We start from the raw sequence: 19,899 nt of genomic DNA on the forward strand, positions 1-19,899 counted from the left end.
CTGAGAAACAAATCTTACTCTAAGGCTTCCTGGAGTGGGTTTAAAACGTCAGTGAGAATTCAGTTGGTGGACAGCAATCAGCAAAGATAGTGCTAAGTGAAACCACTGAACCTCAGTATAGAAACTGACATGGTAATGGATGCATTACCTATCTCTCATTAGCACATCTGTGGTGGGATTTTCCCACTCTGATCACATTTCCAATGGAGTAGCTGTGACTTTCTGGTTTTCAGATGTCTGTATCAAGTAGCAGAAGAAGGATGTTCTGCAAGGGAAGGTCAGCCAGGAACCAAAGCTGACAGCAAACCAGGCATGAAGCAAGCTCCTCACAAGGGTTGCAGTCCCATAGTACCTGAACAAAAAAACCTCCAGAATAGGTGACCAACAGCAGCAAGGTTAAGCCAGTAGTCCAGGCAATCCAGACAAAACCAAGATCAAGCCATAAAGTCAAGTCAGGCAGATCAGGGTCAGGTATCAGCAAAGTTCATGGCTAGATCCCAGCCTGGCTGCCCTGTAGCTCCAGCACAGACCATAGGCAAGTGTCTGAGCTCCTGAGTAAAGAACAGGCAGCCCCCAGACTGACTCTCTGCTCTTCCTGTCAGCTCTTTCTGCAGCAGTCTGACCCATGGTTATCCTGCTGCACAGTTACACAGAACCTGAACAAGCAAAGCCCAGCGAGAAGGGGAAGAGTTTGCAAAGATCAGTGTTCTAAGGACCCAACAGCGTGGATGTTACTGAACTCAGAATTCTGGATAAAGAGCAGATAGATACCATCAGACAAAAGGAAGATGCTGTCAGTGTCATAAAGAGGAATCCATGCTTAGACTGGTGTAAACTGCATTCTGCAACTTGTTCCAGTTGTCAGAATGAGTCAAGTAGCTGCTGTTTAATTAACAGCAGCTTTTATTTCCCTGAAGTTGCCATTCTAGAGTGAATGAGAGAGGGGGTGGAACTACCAGCACTGGTCACCTGAAACAGAAACTCAGCAGAGGAAACAGGAAGGCCTGTAATTCAAATCCTAAGGAAGATATTTTTTAAGAGCTTCTGCCCAAAAAGTTTGGACCAAATAAGGAAGCCTTAAGCCTGCCCCCAAGACAGAGAGGGTATCATTTTTTACTCACCGAACCACCTCTAGTGATAAACACCATTTCTGTTGATTGGAGTACAATTTCTTCCAATGAGACAGATAAGCTACAAATTAAAGGAATTTTCTTTGCCTTTTTTTCTTCCGAAGTGATTCATAAATGACCAGTGTTCTGCACTTTCATACTCTTTGGTCAGGTGAGAAATAACCACTTTACACACTGCTCTGCCTGGGCCAACAGTGTTGGTCCCGCAGTAAAACAATTCCAGTGATGACATCAGATGCACCGTCATCCCTCATATAAGGTCACAAGTACACTTTTTGAATTTTATTGGAGGTTTTGGCTCTTTCAGGTTGAAGATTCATCTGCTGATAATGTCTAAAAAGGTGAACAATATTTCTATTGGTTCCTTCAGGTAGCTCATGCTAGCACGTGAATCTATATATTTCCTCCTTTGTAGTGATTTGTGAGTTACAGGAATGCCCAGCCAGATCTTTATCTAGGCAGTGCCTAGAGGGTGAAGTTTCATCCATCTGTGGTCAGGATGGCAACAAAAGGACATCTTTCTGCTCCGGTACTGTGGTTGATTCTCCTCTCCATTCAGGTCTCCCTGGGTAAGTACATACTTTATTTTGCGTACGGCAGAGAGATAAAAAAAAAAGTATGCAAATTTAATATAAATAGGTTGTTGTTCTACCAACCTCTAAAGTAAAGTGACAAAAAGGTGTTTAGGTATGTTTCTGTCTTTGATTCAACCTCCTTGGTAACACTGAGATAAGGAAGGGTAAACCTTTTGTAAAAGTTTTGTATTTTACTCAGATATCAGTGACTGGTCATTGTCATAGGAATTCAAGTCCAAATTTGGTAAACAGTTTAGCTGTACCAAAAACCATCTGGGTATTCTTACTATCGTCTTATCTCTCCTGTTGAGCTCTTTGTAGACAGAATTAATAATTCCAGGTCTTTGTTCAACACTAGTTAAAATGACATAGCTCTACTCTGTGTTATCCAGTTTGGGTAACACAACATCTCGGTTGTTCCTGTATATCTGAAGCTTATCACTCTTTGTCTCTCTTCTCTTTTGGAGCTCTGTGTACGTGCTTGATGCTGGTGATGAGAGACAGATTTTGGAAACCTCTTTTTCTCTCTACACATGGAGGTGACATTATGGCATTGTGGTGGTGGTTGCATCCCCATATGACAAGAACAGGATTTCACAGTTGATGTTTTGCTATAGCTTGGCCCTTGTCTTGAAGGTTCTCACCAGCTGTGTAGATGCAGTCAGAGTTCACATGGCAGGGAACAGGAGGCACTCTTGACATACATTTTCATAATATGAAACATTTTTTATTTTGACATCTTTGTAGTGATGTTTTAGTGTCAACTGAGCTCTACTGCAGAAATGAGAGTGAGCTTTCTGCCAGCTCCTTGTTAATAATCAGGGAACAGTAACAGACTAACTGGAAGATGCAGACAAGAGTAGCTTTACAGTGACACCATCATCAGGATCTACCACCCTTATCTCTGCTCTGGCAGCACTTGCACTGTCCATGCTGCTACAGGAGTTCTCATGTTCCTCAGGCACAGAGCACTGTGCAGAGCAGTGCAGGAGCCACAAGTCTCCAGGAGTGAGCTGGTAGTCTGCTCCTGAGGCAGCAGGCCTGGGCTGGAAACCTCCTCTCAGGGCCTGGGACAGGAACGCATGCCTATGAGAAGTATTGGGTTTGCCTATGAGAAGAATTGGGTTTTCAGGTGGAGCAAGCAAAAATCTCATGCCTTCTCAACCAAGCAGAACACCAAACCAAAGAAATCAGTGAAGGCATTTGTGGGACATGCCGTGGAGTATGAGGAAATACAAAATTGTACCTGTATCATAAAAAATTCAGAGAACAGTGATTACAGAAAAAGATAGCTTTTATTGGGAAATATTTAAATCTGTTGATTGGGTTATGCCTACCTCTTCATCCAGTCTTGCATGCTGTTACATGTTGGAAACATCAGATATACAATTATTAAAAAATTCAAGGACACAGAGGTCATACAGTTGAGTGAAGAGCTGTTTATTTTGCTCCTGGATATGGCTAATAGAAATTGGTTATCTGATTCCTTTAAAAATGTATTAAGAATTCTACTTCTCTTAGAATTAATTTCTCTTTTAAATGTATAAATGTTATAGCTAAGAAAACTCTTTTTTGGACTATGTTTTTCAAATAGCCTACGGGCTGTTCTCCAGAATATCTTTCTAGAGACTTATAAGACTTATTACAGGAAGATTATGCTCCCTCTGAGACAACATGTTGCAGGCACAAAGTGGTTTTTTTGGTTACCTGAGGATTGTGCTACGCACATGAGTTTCTTGCTCAGGAGACTTGAGGAGAGAAGATATTTTGCAGGAAAAAAAAGGTTTTGGAAGCTATCAGTTGTCAGTCACTTGAATAACCACCTTTTCTTGTTTATTTGTTTCCAATTTTAAATGATAGGCAGGAAATTGTGAGGAAATCCAGCAGTATTAGCAAAGAGGTGAAGCCTTTGCCTGTGTATGAAAGGTGGTCATGTGTCAAAGCCACTCTGCCTGCATCTGATAAAGCAGTTACAGACCACATAAAGATGGAGGCAAAATTGTCTTCCAGTTGACTACTGCTAGCAGTTTACTCTGCAATAAGAAATGAAACAGTGGTTAGTTTTGGAAATAAATGGCTGCATTAACACCAGCTCATGGGTTAAGACTGACACACTTGCAGTGAATAGAGAGAAGAAATAGATTTGCTTCCAAATGCAAAGAAAAATTCAATACTCTCATTTCACAGTGTCAGATGACAGCAAGATGTGTGATAAGAGAGAAAACACCTCTCTCTTTTGAGGAAGAGAGGGAAGGTGATATTTTACATAAAGGATTGTTTGAAAAAAATCTTACAGGAAAATCCAAGGCTCTTAGTGTAAATTATATTTTGTCACTTATCAAATGCCATCATTGACAGGAGATGATCTTACTGGGCTATTTGCAAGATTTACACAGCTGCACTGCTTTCCATCCACATCAGTGCTGGGTCTGGATGAGTCCTGCAGGTTTCTCTTGGCACCTGGTCACTGTGGCTGTGAGTGCAGATCAACCAGGGCCCATGGCCCGGCATGAGAGGCACCTCCCACATTGCATAGGCAGTGAGAGAAGGTCCACGTCTGTGCTTAAATGGTGGGGAAGGCCAAGGCTATTAAGGATTCTTAGTGCACTCAAGACATTGACAATTGGATCAAACCTGTCCTGTAAATGTTTGGTTTAATATGCCACTGTGTGTCAGGTCTTCAAACAGTAAAAATCTGTGACCAAAGTTAGGCTTCTTATTGCAGCTGTCCTCCTCGTTTAGCTATGTGGTCAATCTGAATAATCCCCCAGGTCCAAAAGAAGTTGCCAGCCCTCTTCAGGGATTTACCTGTTTCACAACATTCTGAAATGCAAACCTGATCAAACTGAAGACAAAAGTCAGATGTAGTGGCCAACTTCTTCCTGTTTCCTTTGCACATTTAGCTTGTAGTTTGTCCTTAACCTGGAAATACAACAGCCCTGCATGTGGTTTTCTACCATTTGATATTCCACCCATTTCACGAGTATCCTCTTTCATGCTTCAAACAGCAGTGACTTTGACCCAGCTGGGAGTGAGGCTAACTTTTAGTCCAAACAGTCACACATATGTAATAGTCACATACAAATACAAACCCACACACACCACAGCTATACATGGCTGCCCACAGACAGAAACAAGTGACACATGACACAAACATAAAAAGCACAAGTGGCCTTACAATGATCTATTTTAACTTCTGTAAGGCCTTTGATATGGTCCCACATATTAGTCTTGTCATTAATTGGACATGTGGATGAATTTGATGGATGGACTATTCAATGGATAAGGAATTGGCTGGATGGATGCATCTGAAGAGTTACAGTCAATGGCTCAATGCCCAGATAGAGATCAGTAACAAGTGGTGTCCCTCAGGGGATGGGAACTGTTCAAAATCCTTATTATTGACATTGGTACTAGGATTGAGTTCACCCTTGGCAAGTTTCCAGAGGACACCAAGCTCAGTGGTGCAGCCATTGAGTGAAGGAATGCTATCCAGAGGAATGTTGACAGGCTTCAAGAATGAGCCTCATCCCATGAAGTTCAACAAGGCCAAGTGCAAGGTGCTGTACCTGGCTTAGGACAACCATCAAGATCGGCAGGGACTGGAGGATGCATGGCTTGAGAGCAGCCCCATGGAGAAGGACTTGGGGATACTGACGGGGACAAATTGGACATGAGCTGGCAATGCGCTCTTGCAGCCCAGAAAGCCAACTTTGAGCGGAGTCTTCAAGTAGATCCCCTGACCTTACCACCTCTCCAGTAGCTGGCCTGGCCCCTCTGGTCGCTCTGGTAGCCAGCTCCTCCAGTTACCTCACTCCCAAAGACACACACACAAACTTGGCTTCCAGGCCAATTAACTCACAGGATAATGAAGCTTGATCTACTGCAGCAATCACACTCCAACAGGCAGTCCCCTCACCCACTCCAGTTGCCAGTGTTTATTGTGGCAGTATTTGTGAATCACAAAGCAGGGACATTACTCAGCATTTCCCAGCCCTGATAAGTTAGTTTAAAAAAAAAAAAAAAAGTTTGCCTGTCATTAGAAATAATTTAGATTTTAGCAGTGCAGTTAGCTCAGACTTGTAAACACAGACGTAACTCCTTGCAAAAAATGCCCTTTAAGTTGGACTATTTAGAAAGGTGAAACAAATAAGTCTGATGTAAGAGTAAATTAAGAGCAATGATGATCTCACTAACATCTGCAATAGATAACCATGATCAAGCTCTGTCCTTTCTATAACCTTGCTCTGTCTGAAGGCACTGATGAACTGAGGCTGTCAAACGGAACTGGCCCCTGCTCTGGAAGAGTGGAAGTAAAACATGAGGAGCAGTGGGGAACTGTGTGTGATGGTGACTGGACCATAAAAGATGCTGAGGTTGTCTGTAAGCAGCTACGATGTGGATTTGCTGTTAAAGCCCTTAATCGAGCTCCTTTTGGAGAAGGAACTGGACCAACATGGTTGTATCGAGTTGATTGCCTTGGGGATGAACCTGCTCTCTGGAACTGCACACATACAGGATGGGGTGCTTTTACCTGCCCTCATTACTTTGATATTGGAGTGATCTGCTCAGGTAAGAAGTGATCCAACCTTGTATAACAGAAAAAGTATATGAGTCTGGGATCAAACTTTGCCCTAGTTGGATAAAGCAAAGTACTCCCTCTACTAATCCAAAGCAAGTTGCTCCAGCTTTAAGTATCCTGCTGACTGTGAGTGCAAGCCGAATTTGCCTGGGCACAGCAATGACATAGAATGAGCATATTAAATGGCATAGAGCAGAAAAAAACCTCCACTATTTGTTTCTACCACAGCTCTCCCAGCCAACAGGTGAGCAGTATTGAACTTGTCTTTGACTGGGAATGGGGGCTAAAAAAGCAGGTGTAGGAAGAGAAGCAAGAAAATGCAGTGTTATGTCATACAACTGCCCTTCTTCTCCAGAACTTCAGGTAAGCTAAGACAGGACAGTCTGAAATGGCAAAAAATGTCCAATATCTGTTTGGCTGCTTCCTGTGCAAGATGTGCATGGTTTTGCTCTTTGGAAAAAGAACCACTGCAAGAGGTTTTTCCTTCCCAGCTTCAGGATTTTGCATTTGTCCCTTTTTGATTTTTTGTAAGGTTCCTGTCAGCCCATTAGTCTAGCCTGTCTAAACATCTCTGAATGGCAGCTCTGCCCTCGTGGTTATCTCCCCACCCCCGCAAAATCATAAAAGTGTACTCCATCACCACCTCCATGAAGAGAAGACACGAAGCAGAACAGGCCCCTGGAAAGACCCAACAAGTGATATTCCACTTGCTGACAGTCTTCAGGTAGAGTGCAACTCACTAATGACTGAGCCTGACCATTCAATCAGCTGCTTAACCATGTTGTCCTTTTGGCCAGACAGTAACATCCTAGTTCTTGGATATAAGAATATTGTGCAAGACAGTGTTAATGGCAGAGCTAAATGTGAGGTAAATGACGGGTGCTGCTGTCCCCTCATTCATAAATCCATTTTTTATCAGAGAAAGCAATACAGTCCCACAGGCATGATATACACTTGATAAAACCATGCTGACTCTCCCCATTCATCCCCTTGTGCCCACAAATGAGTTCCTAGAAGTCTCACTCCATTTTTTTTACAAGTACCAAAGTGAGGCTGCTCAGCCTGTAGATCTCTAGACCGCCTTTTTGCAGTTTCTGAAACTGGGTGCAACATTTCCTCTTTCCTCTTCCTGGGTTGCTTCACCTTCCTGTTTACTGAAATAATGAAGTCTCAAGGACACACACTAATAGATGGCTATTTGTCTCTTTATCTATTTAGGGATTGCTACATCTCAGTCATTGGCAAATGTTCAAAGCTTCCTTCCTTCTTTCCCAAGGATTTAGTATTTTCAAATACTGAGAAATAGGCAATCCAATACACCATTTGCTTTTTTTTTCAGTGCTACACAGGAATTGCCCCAGTCACAATTCAAAAGTACTAGTAGTCCTCAGAGAAGTGAAATGTGTCTTACCCATTAAGGTACAGGAGTTAGGAAAATAGGTCAGTACAACCAACCCTTGATGCTGGATTTCTTGTTTTTTGGGTTTTTTGCAGGCTTTTCTGATCTGCGTCTGACAGGAGGGGACACTTCCTGCTCAGGACATCTGAAAGTAAAGAAAGAAGAAACTTGGGCAACTGTCTGTTTCTCACACATTGATTTCAAAACTGCCTCTGTTATATGTAATGAGTTAGAGTGTGGCCAGGCTGTGGATACCTTGAGGGGAACTCACTTTGGAGACAGACGTGAACTGATCTGGCAAGAAGAGTTTCACTGTGTAGGGGATGAGACTCATCTTGCGGGCTGCCCCAGGAACTTACACCAGACTAACACATGCTCTCATGATGCCATTGTTGTTTGTTCAGGTGAGACTTTGGACTGAAGGACATAATTCGTCCATGTCCTATATGCCTTCTTCCTGTTAACCACAGTTCAGAGCATCTGTACACTTCTGTGGCCCTCAGGATCCTTGAATGCTTCCCCCACCATGCCTTGACCTATTCAAGGGGGACCAGAAAATAACAGAGAGCAGCCCCACAGTGTCTCATTCATTCTGCTGAGAGTCTGCATCTAACATGGGCTGTTCTAATCACTTCACTACCACAAAGAGATCTCAAAAGGACTGTTACTTCTTTTATGCTGTTAGAAATATGCACTCAACAGTCCTAAGAATGTTCTACACATCATTCTCTTATAAATAAAAGGAAAAATGGCCAGAGCAGACAAGCAGGAATATCGAGATATTAATTTATTTCTTTAATAAATTGATAAATTGGTGCCAATGTGTATGTTAATCCCTGGCACTTCAGTTAATTTTTAAAACTGGAAGAGGTACCATATCTCCAAAATGCTGAAGGAGGCACAAGTTACAAATGTACAAATGTTAGTTACTAAAAAAAAAATAAAAATAAAAAAAAAAGAAAAAATAAAAAAAAAAAGTGCCAGAGGCCTAGATGACTTTCATTGTGACTGGAAGGTTACATTACTTAAGAACTCCATACAGTCATGGCTGCTGGGGGCTCTGAATACAGCTATGTATTGCCACCCACTGAAAAATTGACTATTAGGCCTAACAAACACAACTTTTTTCCTGAGGCCACAGTTCTAAAGGGGTAAACCAAACCTGGGGCAGAGCTGCTGGCAACAGTCTGACACAAAACACGCCTGGAAACAGGCTGGAGTTCATGTCTGTTTCCTGCCCAAAGGGCTTCAGTCTCTTTCAAGGGTGCCTTGGACACTGACCAGTGGCAGCCAAATACCTCAGGTAAGGCATCTAATGTGCCTTGGCTCCTGCCTCTGTCTTGCAAGAATCTTAGCTCAGAGCTGAAATCCTGGGCCCATTAGGGGTAGAATGCAAGGACAGGGCAAGGGTAGAAAGTAACAGTGTTAGAAGACACAGAGACTGCATAGGGCTGGCAGTAGGACACCACAGTGCCATCCAAGCCTCCTTAATTTTTTGTCAATATGCTGTTGGTTGTGGCCTGTGGTGTTCAGAGCCTTGCTCTGGGGCATGGATGAAAGCTGAGAATTCCCCACTGCAGTTTCTGCTTACCAGGAAATGTGACATGACCAACTACTGGGAGAGGGAGGGATACCAGCTGCTCCTACTCCAAGTTCCTCACATGCGAGGCAGTGCTGAAACTGCCTCTGCAAGAGAAGATGTTGTAAGGTAGCAGCAGTATTGTGAGGGGAGGAGAGAGCAGAGCAAAGAGGAGACACTGAATTTGAAGAGTCAGAAGACTTTCAGTCATACAGTGCAGGCTACAACATGGACAATAGAGAGTTTTTTTCAGAGCTGGTTTATCAGCATCCTGTTGTAAGATGTTTTCCAGTAACCTGACACGTAAATAAGTGCTAGTTTCTTGCAGATAGAGAGACCTCTCTTACAGTTTTCAGTGCAATAGAACAAAAACCCAAAAGTAACTGCTAAGCTCCTTTATTCTTTCTGCAGGCTACGGTGGGTACAGGCTGGCAAATGGCAGTACCACATGTTCAGGGAGAGTAGAGCTTCTCCATGGAGGCACATGGGGAACCCTGTGTGACTACCTGTGGGATTTACCAGCTGCCAATATCCTCTGCCAGCAGCTAGACTGTGGAGTTGCACTACTGATACCAAGTGGACAGTCCTTTGGGGAAGGAAATGGATCTGTCTGGAATGGCACATTCAGCTGCCAGAAGAATGGCTCACTGCTGAGAGACTGTCCCGTGCATGCTCTAGGTCAGGATGAATGCCCTGCTGGAAAGGAAGCTCGTGTGGAATGTTCAGGTGAGCAGTGGAAAGGTCTAAGAAGAAAACTGAAAAACTCCTTCCTTGAGGAAAAATATGGACTCAAAACTCAGTCAGGCTCTGTCTTTTGACTGCTGCAACAGGAGTCAAGGCTGCACTTCAACTGTACCACAAGGCTGTTCTCTCTGAAATGCTCCTAGTGTCAGGTAACAGCAAGAGCAGGGCTGCTGCAAAAGCCAGGATGAGCTGAGCACAGAGGTTCAGCACAGCACACACAGAGCTGTGCCACCAAGACACAATCCACCTGCCCAGAGGACAGAGGAAGGTACTGGTCATAAGGTCTAGGAGAAGTGCCAGACCAGTCGGAGCAGACAAAGAGATGTAGGGTCTGGCTGGAGAGAACAACCACGCATAGCATGAAACAAGACTGGAGATGGTCACACCTGTCTTGTACTTGAGGCAGGACTGAATTCCTGGTCCAGGTTTAAGTGAGGACTTAGACCACCAGTTGAAGGATGCAGAGCTGTAGCCCCTCAGTGATATTGGTCTGAAAAATTAAGGTCTGTTGGTTGACCCAAAGCCCCAAAATCCAGTGCCCTGATTTTAAAAATTGCAAATGGGACCTGATTCTGAGTTCTAGTCGTTCTTCTCAGTAAAATAGGCTGGACTGAAGTCTAGCTGAATGAGTATGGGAGTTTCTAGTTATGAGTATGGCCCAGTTAAGTCATTTTTACTACTGAATGATAAGAAAAACTCATTCCTATTTCCCAGTCACTTCCAGGTCCTGCCCATGAGCAGTTTCAAATGTAACACTCCAATATTCCCTTTCTCTTACATTCAGGGTGTCCAGGGGGCAGGTTGGTGAATGGCACCACATGCTCTGGCATTGTGGAGATCCGCCATGGAGACACGTGGGGAAGACTCTGCCACTCCCACTGGAATTTGCAAGCTGCCAGTGTTCTCTGCCATCAGCTGAACTGTGGCTATGCAAAATCAATCCAGATGGAAGGTGGTTTTGTGGATGGAAATGGGCCTATATGGAGAGATGCTTTTCACTGTGAAGGGACAGAGTCCTGTCTGTGGGATTGTGCTCAAGTGACTTTGGGCAATCCAACCTGTTCAGCCAAAGAAGCAGCCACTGTGACTTGCTCAGGTAAGTCAGGAGTGGCCTTTTCTGGGTGGTGCAAAACTTCAAACCAAAGCAGGGCTGGTGATCTCACTGGCAGGATCTAGTCTTTGAGGTGGAGAAGCCTTTCTCGCTTCCCACTGCAGGCCCTTGTGTGCACAAAAGCAAACAAAGCCTTAACAGGGGCAGTCTCCTTAATCAGTGGTGAGAATTAATATTTTACCAGCACAGAAATTTGTCTTCCATAGCTTTCCTGCAAGTTATTTCTACTGCAGTGAGCTAAGTAGATGTTACTCAATATATTTCCCAACTCTCTTGAGCCCAGGTCCTCCTGAATCCCTCAGACTCTCAGGGGGTGAGAGCCGCTGTGATGGGCGAGTTGAGATCTTCCTCCACGGTGTGTGGAGCAGAGTCCTGGATGACAACTGGGACATTAAAGATGCCCATGTGGTGTGCAGACAGCTCCAGTGTGGAACTGCTGAGAAAGCCTATTACGTTCCAAAGTCTGAGCGAGGCATTGGTCTTGTTGGTCTGAGGAGTGTCCAGTGTACTGGAAATGAGACCCAGCTGATGCTATGCAACACCTCCCATCATCAGACAGTGCCAACGGGCATTTCTGAAGACGTTAGTGTGATTTGTTCGGGTGAGTCACTGTGTGAAACGTACAGAATGTTTCCTAGGGTTTGTCCAGCCCACATTGTGCTGTGGTGTCACAGATCTTAAGCTGGCATGAGTCTGAGCTTGATGATAGTTAAGGAAGCAAGTGTAATTTACATAATGCTTTCTTCATTTGAATTTCTTACAGAATTATCTTCCAGAGTCAAGAACTATTCTTCAAGAACTATTAGAACACAGAAGCCAGAAGAACACTAATTTGGCTATGATTGCCAAGCATTCTCACTGCCACTTGAGAATTAAATAACTTTTATTTTGTGACATTTCTATATTTATAGATATTTGCAGCTATTCTATGGAATATTACAACTGTTTCTACTCTTCTCTGATTTTGTAACCCATCTGTAACAGGAACAGTGTCTGTCTTTAGCTAAATGAGTATAGATAGAAAACAGGTTGTCTGGCCTTCCCAGATAAGGTGACCTCTGCATATACTTAGCATGATTAGACACTTCTTGCTGACAATATCTCACAGGAGTTATTCAAACATTCACCTGGTGCAGCACCTTCATGCAGTTTTAGCCTCATAGGACTTCTGCCCAGGCAACCATAGCAAAAGAATTGGGATATAACAAGAACAAGATGCCTTAAAAGTGCTTTAAAAATATTGCCATTCTGCTGACCTGTGCATTATAGTTGTGTTACATGTTGACAGCTGGATTTTCTTCCTACAGGCAGCAGACTGATGAGGCTGGTGAATGGAACAAGTCGCTGTGCTGGGAGAGTAGAGCTTTATCATCATGGCACCTGGGGCACCATCTGTGATGATAACTGGGATCTATCAGATGCCAATGTTGTTTGCAAACAGCTTGGATGTGGGCATGCCATCGAGCCATTTGTCTCTGCTCATTATGGAGAAGGGTCAGGGCAGATCTGGCTGGATGACGTGAATTGCACTGGGGCTGAATCTGATCTCTGGGCATGTCCCTCTAGGCCATGGGGGCAGCACAACTGCCAACACAAAGAGGATGCTGGAGTCCTGTGTTCAGGTGTGTTTGGAAAACCCTTTACTGAGGCTGTGGGTTCAAACAAGAGGGTTGTATAAAAGGGAAGTCGAGAACAGTGGGGACTTGCTTGGACAGCCACTTCCTGTCTTGATGACAAGCACAGCTGGTCAGCACATCTTCTTGGTCCTACCAAGATGCAAAGCATCTACGGGAGCCCGTATTATGCGCCAACACACACACACAAAAGCCTGTGATGTGGTAGGATATTTGGGGGATAAATTTGAGGAGTTTGTAAAGATTTCCACAGCCAGGGGCTGTGTGCTCGTTACAGTTACAGCTGGCTCTGGAACCAATGGGAACAACCCACTATGCACCACAGCATCAGACAGTCCAAGTAGCTTATGACGGCTCTGCTCATACATATTTAAGGCAGAATGGCAGCAGCAAGAGAGAGGAGAAATGAGAGAGAAGTGGAAAAAAATCAGTGATGATCCCTGAAGGGAGTGCAGCCTGTTAGGGCTCATGTTGGAACCAATACAAACCCTGAAAGGACTGCAGCCTCTGGAGCATCCATGCTTCACAATATGGGAGAACTAACACAGGTAGTTAGCACTGTAAAAAAAGTGTTACTACACAGGCAGGAAAGCAATGTATCACAAGAAGTTTGTGGCACTAATTCCATTTTTATGTCTTCACTTCCAGATTTCCTGGCTCTGAGGCTGGTGAACGGCAACGACTGTGCTGGACGTGTGGAAGTTTTCTACAATGGGACGTGGGGCAGTGTTTGTTCCAACAGCATGTCCCAGGTCACCACAGCAACCATGTGCAAACACCTGGGCTGTGGAAATGGAGGAGGAATAGAGGCAGACTTCAAATATGGCAGAGGGTCTGGGCCCACGTGGCTGGACCACATTGAGTGCACTGAGCAGCACAGCTCACTCTGGCAGTGTCAGTCAGACCCCTGGCATCCTCAGTCATGCAATAACCGAGCCGAAGAGACCCACGTTACTTGCACTGGTAATCCGAAATGCATTTGTATATGGCCAGACATGTACATTGACCTGTGCATGCACATATGGACATCACAGAAATTACTTTGTGTTCACTTGCTATCCGGTGTATATTATTTCTAGTTTCATGAAAATGGCAGCAACACTTTTTTTGTCTATATCATTGACTTAAATGAGTGAATTAAAATTATAAGATTATCACAGAGTGCTGTGGCCCAGTGTCCTAAGGAATTCCCTAATAGGATGGTGCCATTGTATATTTTGTAACGCAAAAATCTATGATACACAGTCAGTCTGTGAGATCTGAGTTAGGATGAGACTTCCCAAAAGGTCTAGAGCCAAGTCTGTGTTTCTGCATGTAAGGAGGCATATCAGTGTATACCCATAGCCATGGACAAGTGTACAAATTGCTTTGGTTCTAAAGGTCCATTTCTAATGCCTGCTCTTATGACAGTATTTCACACCTATGGCTAAGAATATCTCTATTTATATATATATATATATATATATTCACTATAATAAAAAAAATGAATTTTGCATGACATTCAGATATCCTGAAAAGGATTGCAGCTGCCTCATGAGAAGAAGGAAGGCATAACCATCAGGAAGATTATTACTCACAGCAACAGCCAAACAGCCATCCACCAAGAACTAAACGGGCCATACACATATTTCAGGAAATAATTAACCTGATGTTTAATTTTCAGGTATTTTATACTCCCTCAATTTTTTTCAGAGAATAGTTAAATTATTTACTTCATTATTTAAATTCTGCAGGAAGAAAGGAGGCAACATCTCCAGCTGCATTTGTTGAATGTCCAAACTCTACAAGTTGTTCAGGTACCTCCACCTATTTCTTATTCTTTATTGGTCCCTGTGGACCTTCCTGCTGTTTCAGTAAAACAGAAGGTTTCTGTGTTTTGCAGACAGGGAGAAGTTACGAGTCATGGGAGGAGAGGATGAATGTTCAGGCAGAGTGGAGATGTGGCACCAAGGTTCCTGGGGAACAATCTGTGATGATGCCTGGGATGTGGCAGATGCCAATGTCGTATGCAGGCAACTGGGCTGTGGATCTGCTGTGTCTGCTCTGACAGAAGCTGCCTTTGGGGAAGGGACTGGTCCCATCTGGTTGGAGAAGGTGCACTGTAAAGGAACAGAGCTGTCTCTTTGGGACTGTCCTGCCAAGCCTTTGTTTGGCAAAAGCTGTGATCATAAGGAAGATGCTGCTGTGAATTGCTCTGGTTAGTGACTGGTCCGTTATTACACAGGTCTGGGAAAGAGGTGGGTAGGGGAGCATTATGCCAGTTGTACTTCCCAGTGACTAGCCCTTTCATAATTTTGACTCCAAAAACATCACAAATTATATGAAGATAGTCTCCCTATTTTTCACACTTGCCTCTTCCTTAATCTGGACTCACCTTCCTTTTGCAGGTGTGACAGAAACAACAGCATCACCCACAAGAGCAGGTAAATTCTTTATCTCTCCTTCCCTTTCTCCCATCAAATGAGAATTTAATGTCCCTGATACTTAGCAGATAAAACAGCAGTTTATTTCAGCTCATCAGAAAGCACTTCCCACAGCCTTTCATAAGGGAACACTTAGTGGCACCACCCCGAGCTCCTGAATTTTATCTGCTTGAGCAGGACCCATAACAGAGCAGCAGGTGCCCTGCCTCACCCTGCTAGCACGGGCACAGCAAGGGGCTGCAGACGAGGAGCTCTTTGGGACACGTGATTCTCTACCTGTTTCCTCTTTGTTTCCCTTCAGACCGTCCCCGCCGCCCTGCCACAGGCAGTACGAGATTTTCAGTGCCTGTCATCCTCTGTATTATCCTGGGAACCCTCCTCTGCCTGGTCCTTGCCATCCTTGCTGGGCAAATCCGACGTGCCCGGGCACAGCAGAGAGGTGGGTCTCTGAGGACTGGTATGAAATACCTCCTTTACATGGCCCCACATGTTTAGTTGGCTGGAGAGGCAGTGGGTATGGGTGACTGAGATGAACAGCGTCTGTTGCCACACTGAGATTTTTCACTTACTTTCTGGCAGTGAAAGAACCCTGAGATGCTTATCCTCCGTCAGCACCTCTTGGTGCCTTTCTAGGTACAGGTCATGTAGATCCCTGTAAGGCACTTCTCCTTTTCATGACTCCAGCCTGACTATAAGCAGAGACTGTGAAAGTGATCATTACGTTTTATTTTCAGGCTCCAAACTATCCTACGACCCCTTCTCTGAGGCTGTCTATGAAGAAATTGATTATAACCTGATGAGGGAAAAGCAGGGAGTGACTTTCCTCTCAGGTCTGTGTGTGTGTCTTGCTGTTCTCAAGGAAAAGCTCCTCCTTTCTGATACTCCAGTCTGCTACTTTGCAGCTCCCAAATCTACTGGGAAATTTAAAATTCCTGGATTTGAGGAGAGAAGTTTCCTGCCCAGTGGACTCTGTCAATTCCTCTCCTAGGGACAATTTGTTTTGTGCAGTCCTCACTGCATCCACAGACAATGGATCAGTATAGGTCAAACAAACAAACAAAAGCCTTTTGCTGCAATTATTTAAAGCAGGGACAAAAAAAGGAATAATTTGCATGCCCCTCACAGCAGCTGGTACCTTGTTGGTCTCCTCCTGTGGATTGCTTTTCTCCCTTTGTGGCTTGCCTCCCCCATGATCCACAAGATGTGTTATGGGGCCTCGGAGGAATTCTTGGTTATTCCATTGTAAGCCTTGCAGGAGTAATACTGACTGCCAAAGAATATGCTGGACTTGGATGCTATTACTGTAGCCTGCTCTTTTTCTCATAGTGCAGTCTTAGCACTTAAGGAGAGTTTAATCAGATATCATGCTCTTACTTACTTGCCTAGATTCTTATCCAGAGAGCTCAAAACCGAAGGAACAGTTTTATAGAGTGGACAGTGATGAAGAAAATGGTCATAGAGCAACTCAAGGTAATGTGAGAAAGGATTTGTACAAAGAAAGAGATCCTAAATCAGGGTAACTTTTAATATCCAAAGCATTATGAGTGATTAAAACTTTCATTTCATGTCCTAATGATGTTTCTTTGTGATCCAAAATCCTCTGTGTAATTCTTGTGGTGGAAGAGTGTCACAATCTCAAAACTAGCATATACAAGTGCTAGTATTCTCTTCTATATGAGAAAATCAAAATAAATGTTTGCTCATAGTTCTGCACACACTTCACAGGATTCAGTCACATGAATCCAACAATGTGACAACTACTTCTCCCAGACATTACAACCTCAATAGCTTGTAAACTGTTGCCTTATTTCTGAGACAAATGGGGACAATTAAAACAGAGGAAAGACATATTCCAAGTAAGAACACTGGTGTAAATTTGAGCTGATCAAGGGATCTTAATCCAAGTGATCTGAAGAAAATACAGATTCCTAGCTGTGGGGTTTGCCTGGGGGGTACATTTGGTTTGTCGGTTGTTTTTCTTGTATAATTTGAAATAGGTGAGGGAGAGCAAATGTTTGGAGAAGAACTGCATTTTCCTAGAGCTGATCAAAAAGTTCTGTTAACTATTGCCTGGTCTCCAAGAGATTAACTGCCAAAGGCACAAGCAGTTTTGGACCTCAGCTGCACATATCCTGGACTCTGCACCGTGTCTTTATTTTCTACTGCTTTTCTTATATTAAGGACTTTTTTTTTAGTTAAAAAACAAACAAAAAGCTTTTCCTTACTTGCTTTGAAGTGCTTATAGAGAAGACAATCATTCTAAATAATTTCTCTTTCTCTTATTCAGACTGAATATTTTTTTCTAGGTAAAAAGTGAAACAGGAGTGCTTTGATTTACTTTTATGTTTATATGTGTATTATTGGTAAGCATATGTATATACAGTAAAACTGTGCCCACTGACATTCGCTGAGGGATGGATTCCAGTTAAGTACAGACATGTCAGTATTACAGCCCTGTGTTGCTGGATCATCAGCTACTGCTTTCCCTAGTGGAACTTTATACCTGTACTGTTCCAGAGACCTCTCCACTGCCTGAAAATGCCCTGGAAGATGATTATGATAATGCAACAGAAGCTCCTGGATCTAGAGATGCTTCTTTTTCTGGGCAGAATGAACAGGAAATCATTGGGATCCCTGGAGAAAGTGACAGAAACAAGAATTCATGGACAGGTGAGGCTAGAAGAGCAGTGTTTTTCTGTTCTTACAGCCAGCTAATCTATACTCGTGCTCTGCTTTCCTTACATCCATAAAATTCCTGCCCATGGCCAACCCAACCTAAGCTTCCACTGCTGCGAATTAAAAATGTTATTTCTTATTAGAATGACCACGGGGAAAGAGGGCTGCAGTCATCCTTGTGACAGCCTTTTAAGTACTTGAAGACTGATAACAGTTTGTTCCCATACCTGTCCCCACTTCTGTTTCATATTTTGTTTCTCTAGACAGCCACAACCTGAATTAGTTAACTTTCTAGTCAGGCTTTGCAGACTACACTCTGCTCATGATGTGTCTCCACTCAATGCGTGTTAGTAGGTCCGTATCTCTCAAAAATTATTTCAAACCCAAAACTTTACAGTATTTCTTTACAGCATGGTACTGAGATCTTACTAGTGTCAGGTAGAGCAGAAGGACCAGCTCTTATTTTTTACAGCAAATCCTTCTGTTTACGGATGCTAGTGTGATACTTCCCTTTTTTCCAACAACATGACAGGCTTGAGAGGGCTCAATGCCTGATGCAGCTTCAAATTGTGTTTTGTAAAATACTACATATCATTAGACATGGATTTTTAAAATTACACAATTGACTGTTTCTCCCTTCATCTGTAGTCTCTGAAGTGTCCTTATTAGATCTCATTCTATGTCCATGGAGGATGGGTTCAGCTAAGTTTTTAACCTGGCACTAAATTTTTTCAGGCCCATATAATTCAGTAAGAATTAACAATAAATATTTAAGACAGATTTTTCTTTATCAGTGCATTTAATATAACTGTGGAATACCTTCTGATCTGAACTCTCCTTTTTGGAGTAGTGATAAATATTTCTGGCCTATTGGAGATGTGGAAAAACAACCAAAATGTAGGACTGAAAGTAACTGAAGAGACATTAGGGATTTTTTTTTTTAACAGCCCATGAATATATTCATTTTAACATTGTGTATAAATCTTGATCCTTGGTTCTGTATACACACAGCAGAAGGCAGAGTGACCTAAGCATTTCTCAGGTCTTTCACAGTCACTCCTGTCTAAGGTTCTAATTTCTGGAGGAGACAACTGGGAGCTGCACAACCACACAGAGGTAATACATACAAGATGTACATTTCTCTTAGTGTTCTTCCCTTCATGTTTTCAGGGACTCCCGGAAACAGGACCTCTGAGGCTGAGAGATCCTCATCCCCTGCTCTTGAAGACACAGGCTATGACGACATTGAAGAGCTGGGACACTGATAGAGACTGCTGAGCTATACTGACTTCTTCTGGAAATACACCACTGTTCATAAAATGCTAATCCTGTACTAGCAGAACCAGAATAACCTGCATTTAAGATTAGTTTGCATAAGTTTGGGTTATTTCCAAAGAAGAGATTACATACGTAAAAGATAAACAAGCATAGTTGTTAAGAAAATCTTTCAAATTTCTCTTACAATTTCTTTTTGCTAAGACTTAGTGGACTCTTTTTGCTTTTCTTTTTAGATACCTTCATTTAATTTTTTTTACAGAGTTAATTTTTTAAATTATAATATTTTCTTATTAGAAACTGTCCGAAGATCTCAAATTTATGCTTTTCCTCCCAGATATATGCGGACAGCTTCTGGGAATTGTTTGGAATGGAGACTGAACTTCAGGAAAATCATCAAAATTCTGTTTCAGCCAAGTCTTTGAGAAAGGAATTCTTGCTGATTGCTTCCGCAGCAACATCAACAAGATCTGACAGGTGTGCTGCAAGCATGCTGTGAGGCACAGAAGGAGGGAAAGACATACACCCATGGGATTTAACTGCAGCATGCAATCTACTTTTCCTGGCTCACTAACAAGAAAAGTGGGAAAGTAGTAAGTTTTTGCAAGGAATAGGAAAAGGCAGCAGAAACCAATAGGGGCACCCAATTCTATGCCAGAAAAAAAAAGTGTAACAAGCTATTTATCCCTGTCAGAACTATCTAGACGGGACAGAACTTCTCTCCAGGTGCACCAGGAAATGACCAGGAAGAAGGAATCCCTGGGGACTCAG

The 19,899-nt window shown here is 43.1% G+C and overlaps 1 protein-coding gene across 1 annotated transcript; it reads left to right on the forward strand.

The window, feature by feature from the left end:
* The first annotated feature begins 1,629 nt into the window (after positions 1 to 1,629).
* On the forward strand, positions 1,630 to 19,118 carry LOC136285751 (antigen WC1.1-like). Its single transcript, XM_066177282.1, has 16 exons — positions 1,630 to 1,699; positions 5,963 to 6,277; positions 7,782 to 8,090; positions 9,677 to 9,991; positions 10,794 to 11,105; positions 11,404 to 11,721; positions 12,428 to 12,742; positions 13,403 to 13,717; positions 14,488 to 14,550; positions 14,637 to 14,951; positions 15,142 to 15,177; positions 15,479 to 15,616; positions 15,912 to 16,017; positions 16,580 to 16,647; positions 17,695 to 17,847; positions 19,024 to 19,118. Exons 1-16 carry the CDS (start codon positions 1,630 to 1,632, stop codon positions 19,116 to 19,118), a joined length of 3,243 nt encoding a protein of 1,080 aa, XP_066033379.1.
* Positions 19,119 to 19,899: the final 781 nt, after the last annotated feature.

This window comes from Chamaea fasciata, unplaced genomic scaffold (genome assembly GCF_029207755.1).
Source record: "Chamaea fasciata isolate MVZ Bird 193981 ecotype frontalis unplaced genomic scaffold, bChaFas1.0.hap1 SCAF_2, whole genome shotgun sequence".
NCBI classification, from domain to species: Eukaryota; Metazoa; Chordata; class Aves; order Passeriformes; family Sylviidae; genus Chamaea; species Chamaea fasciata.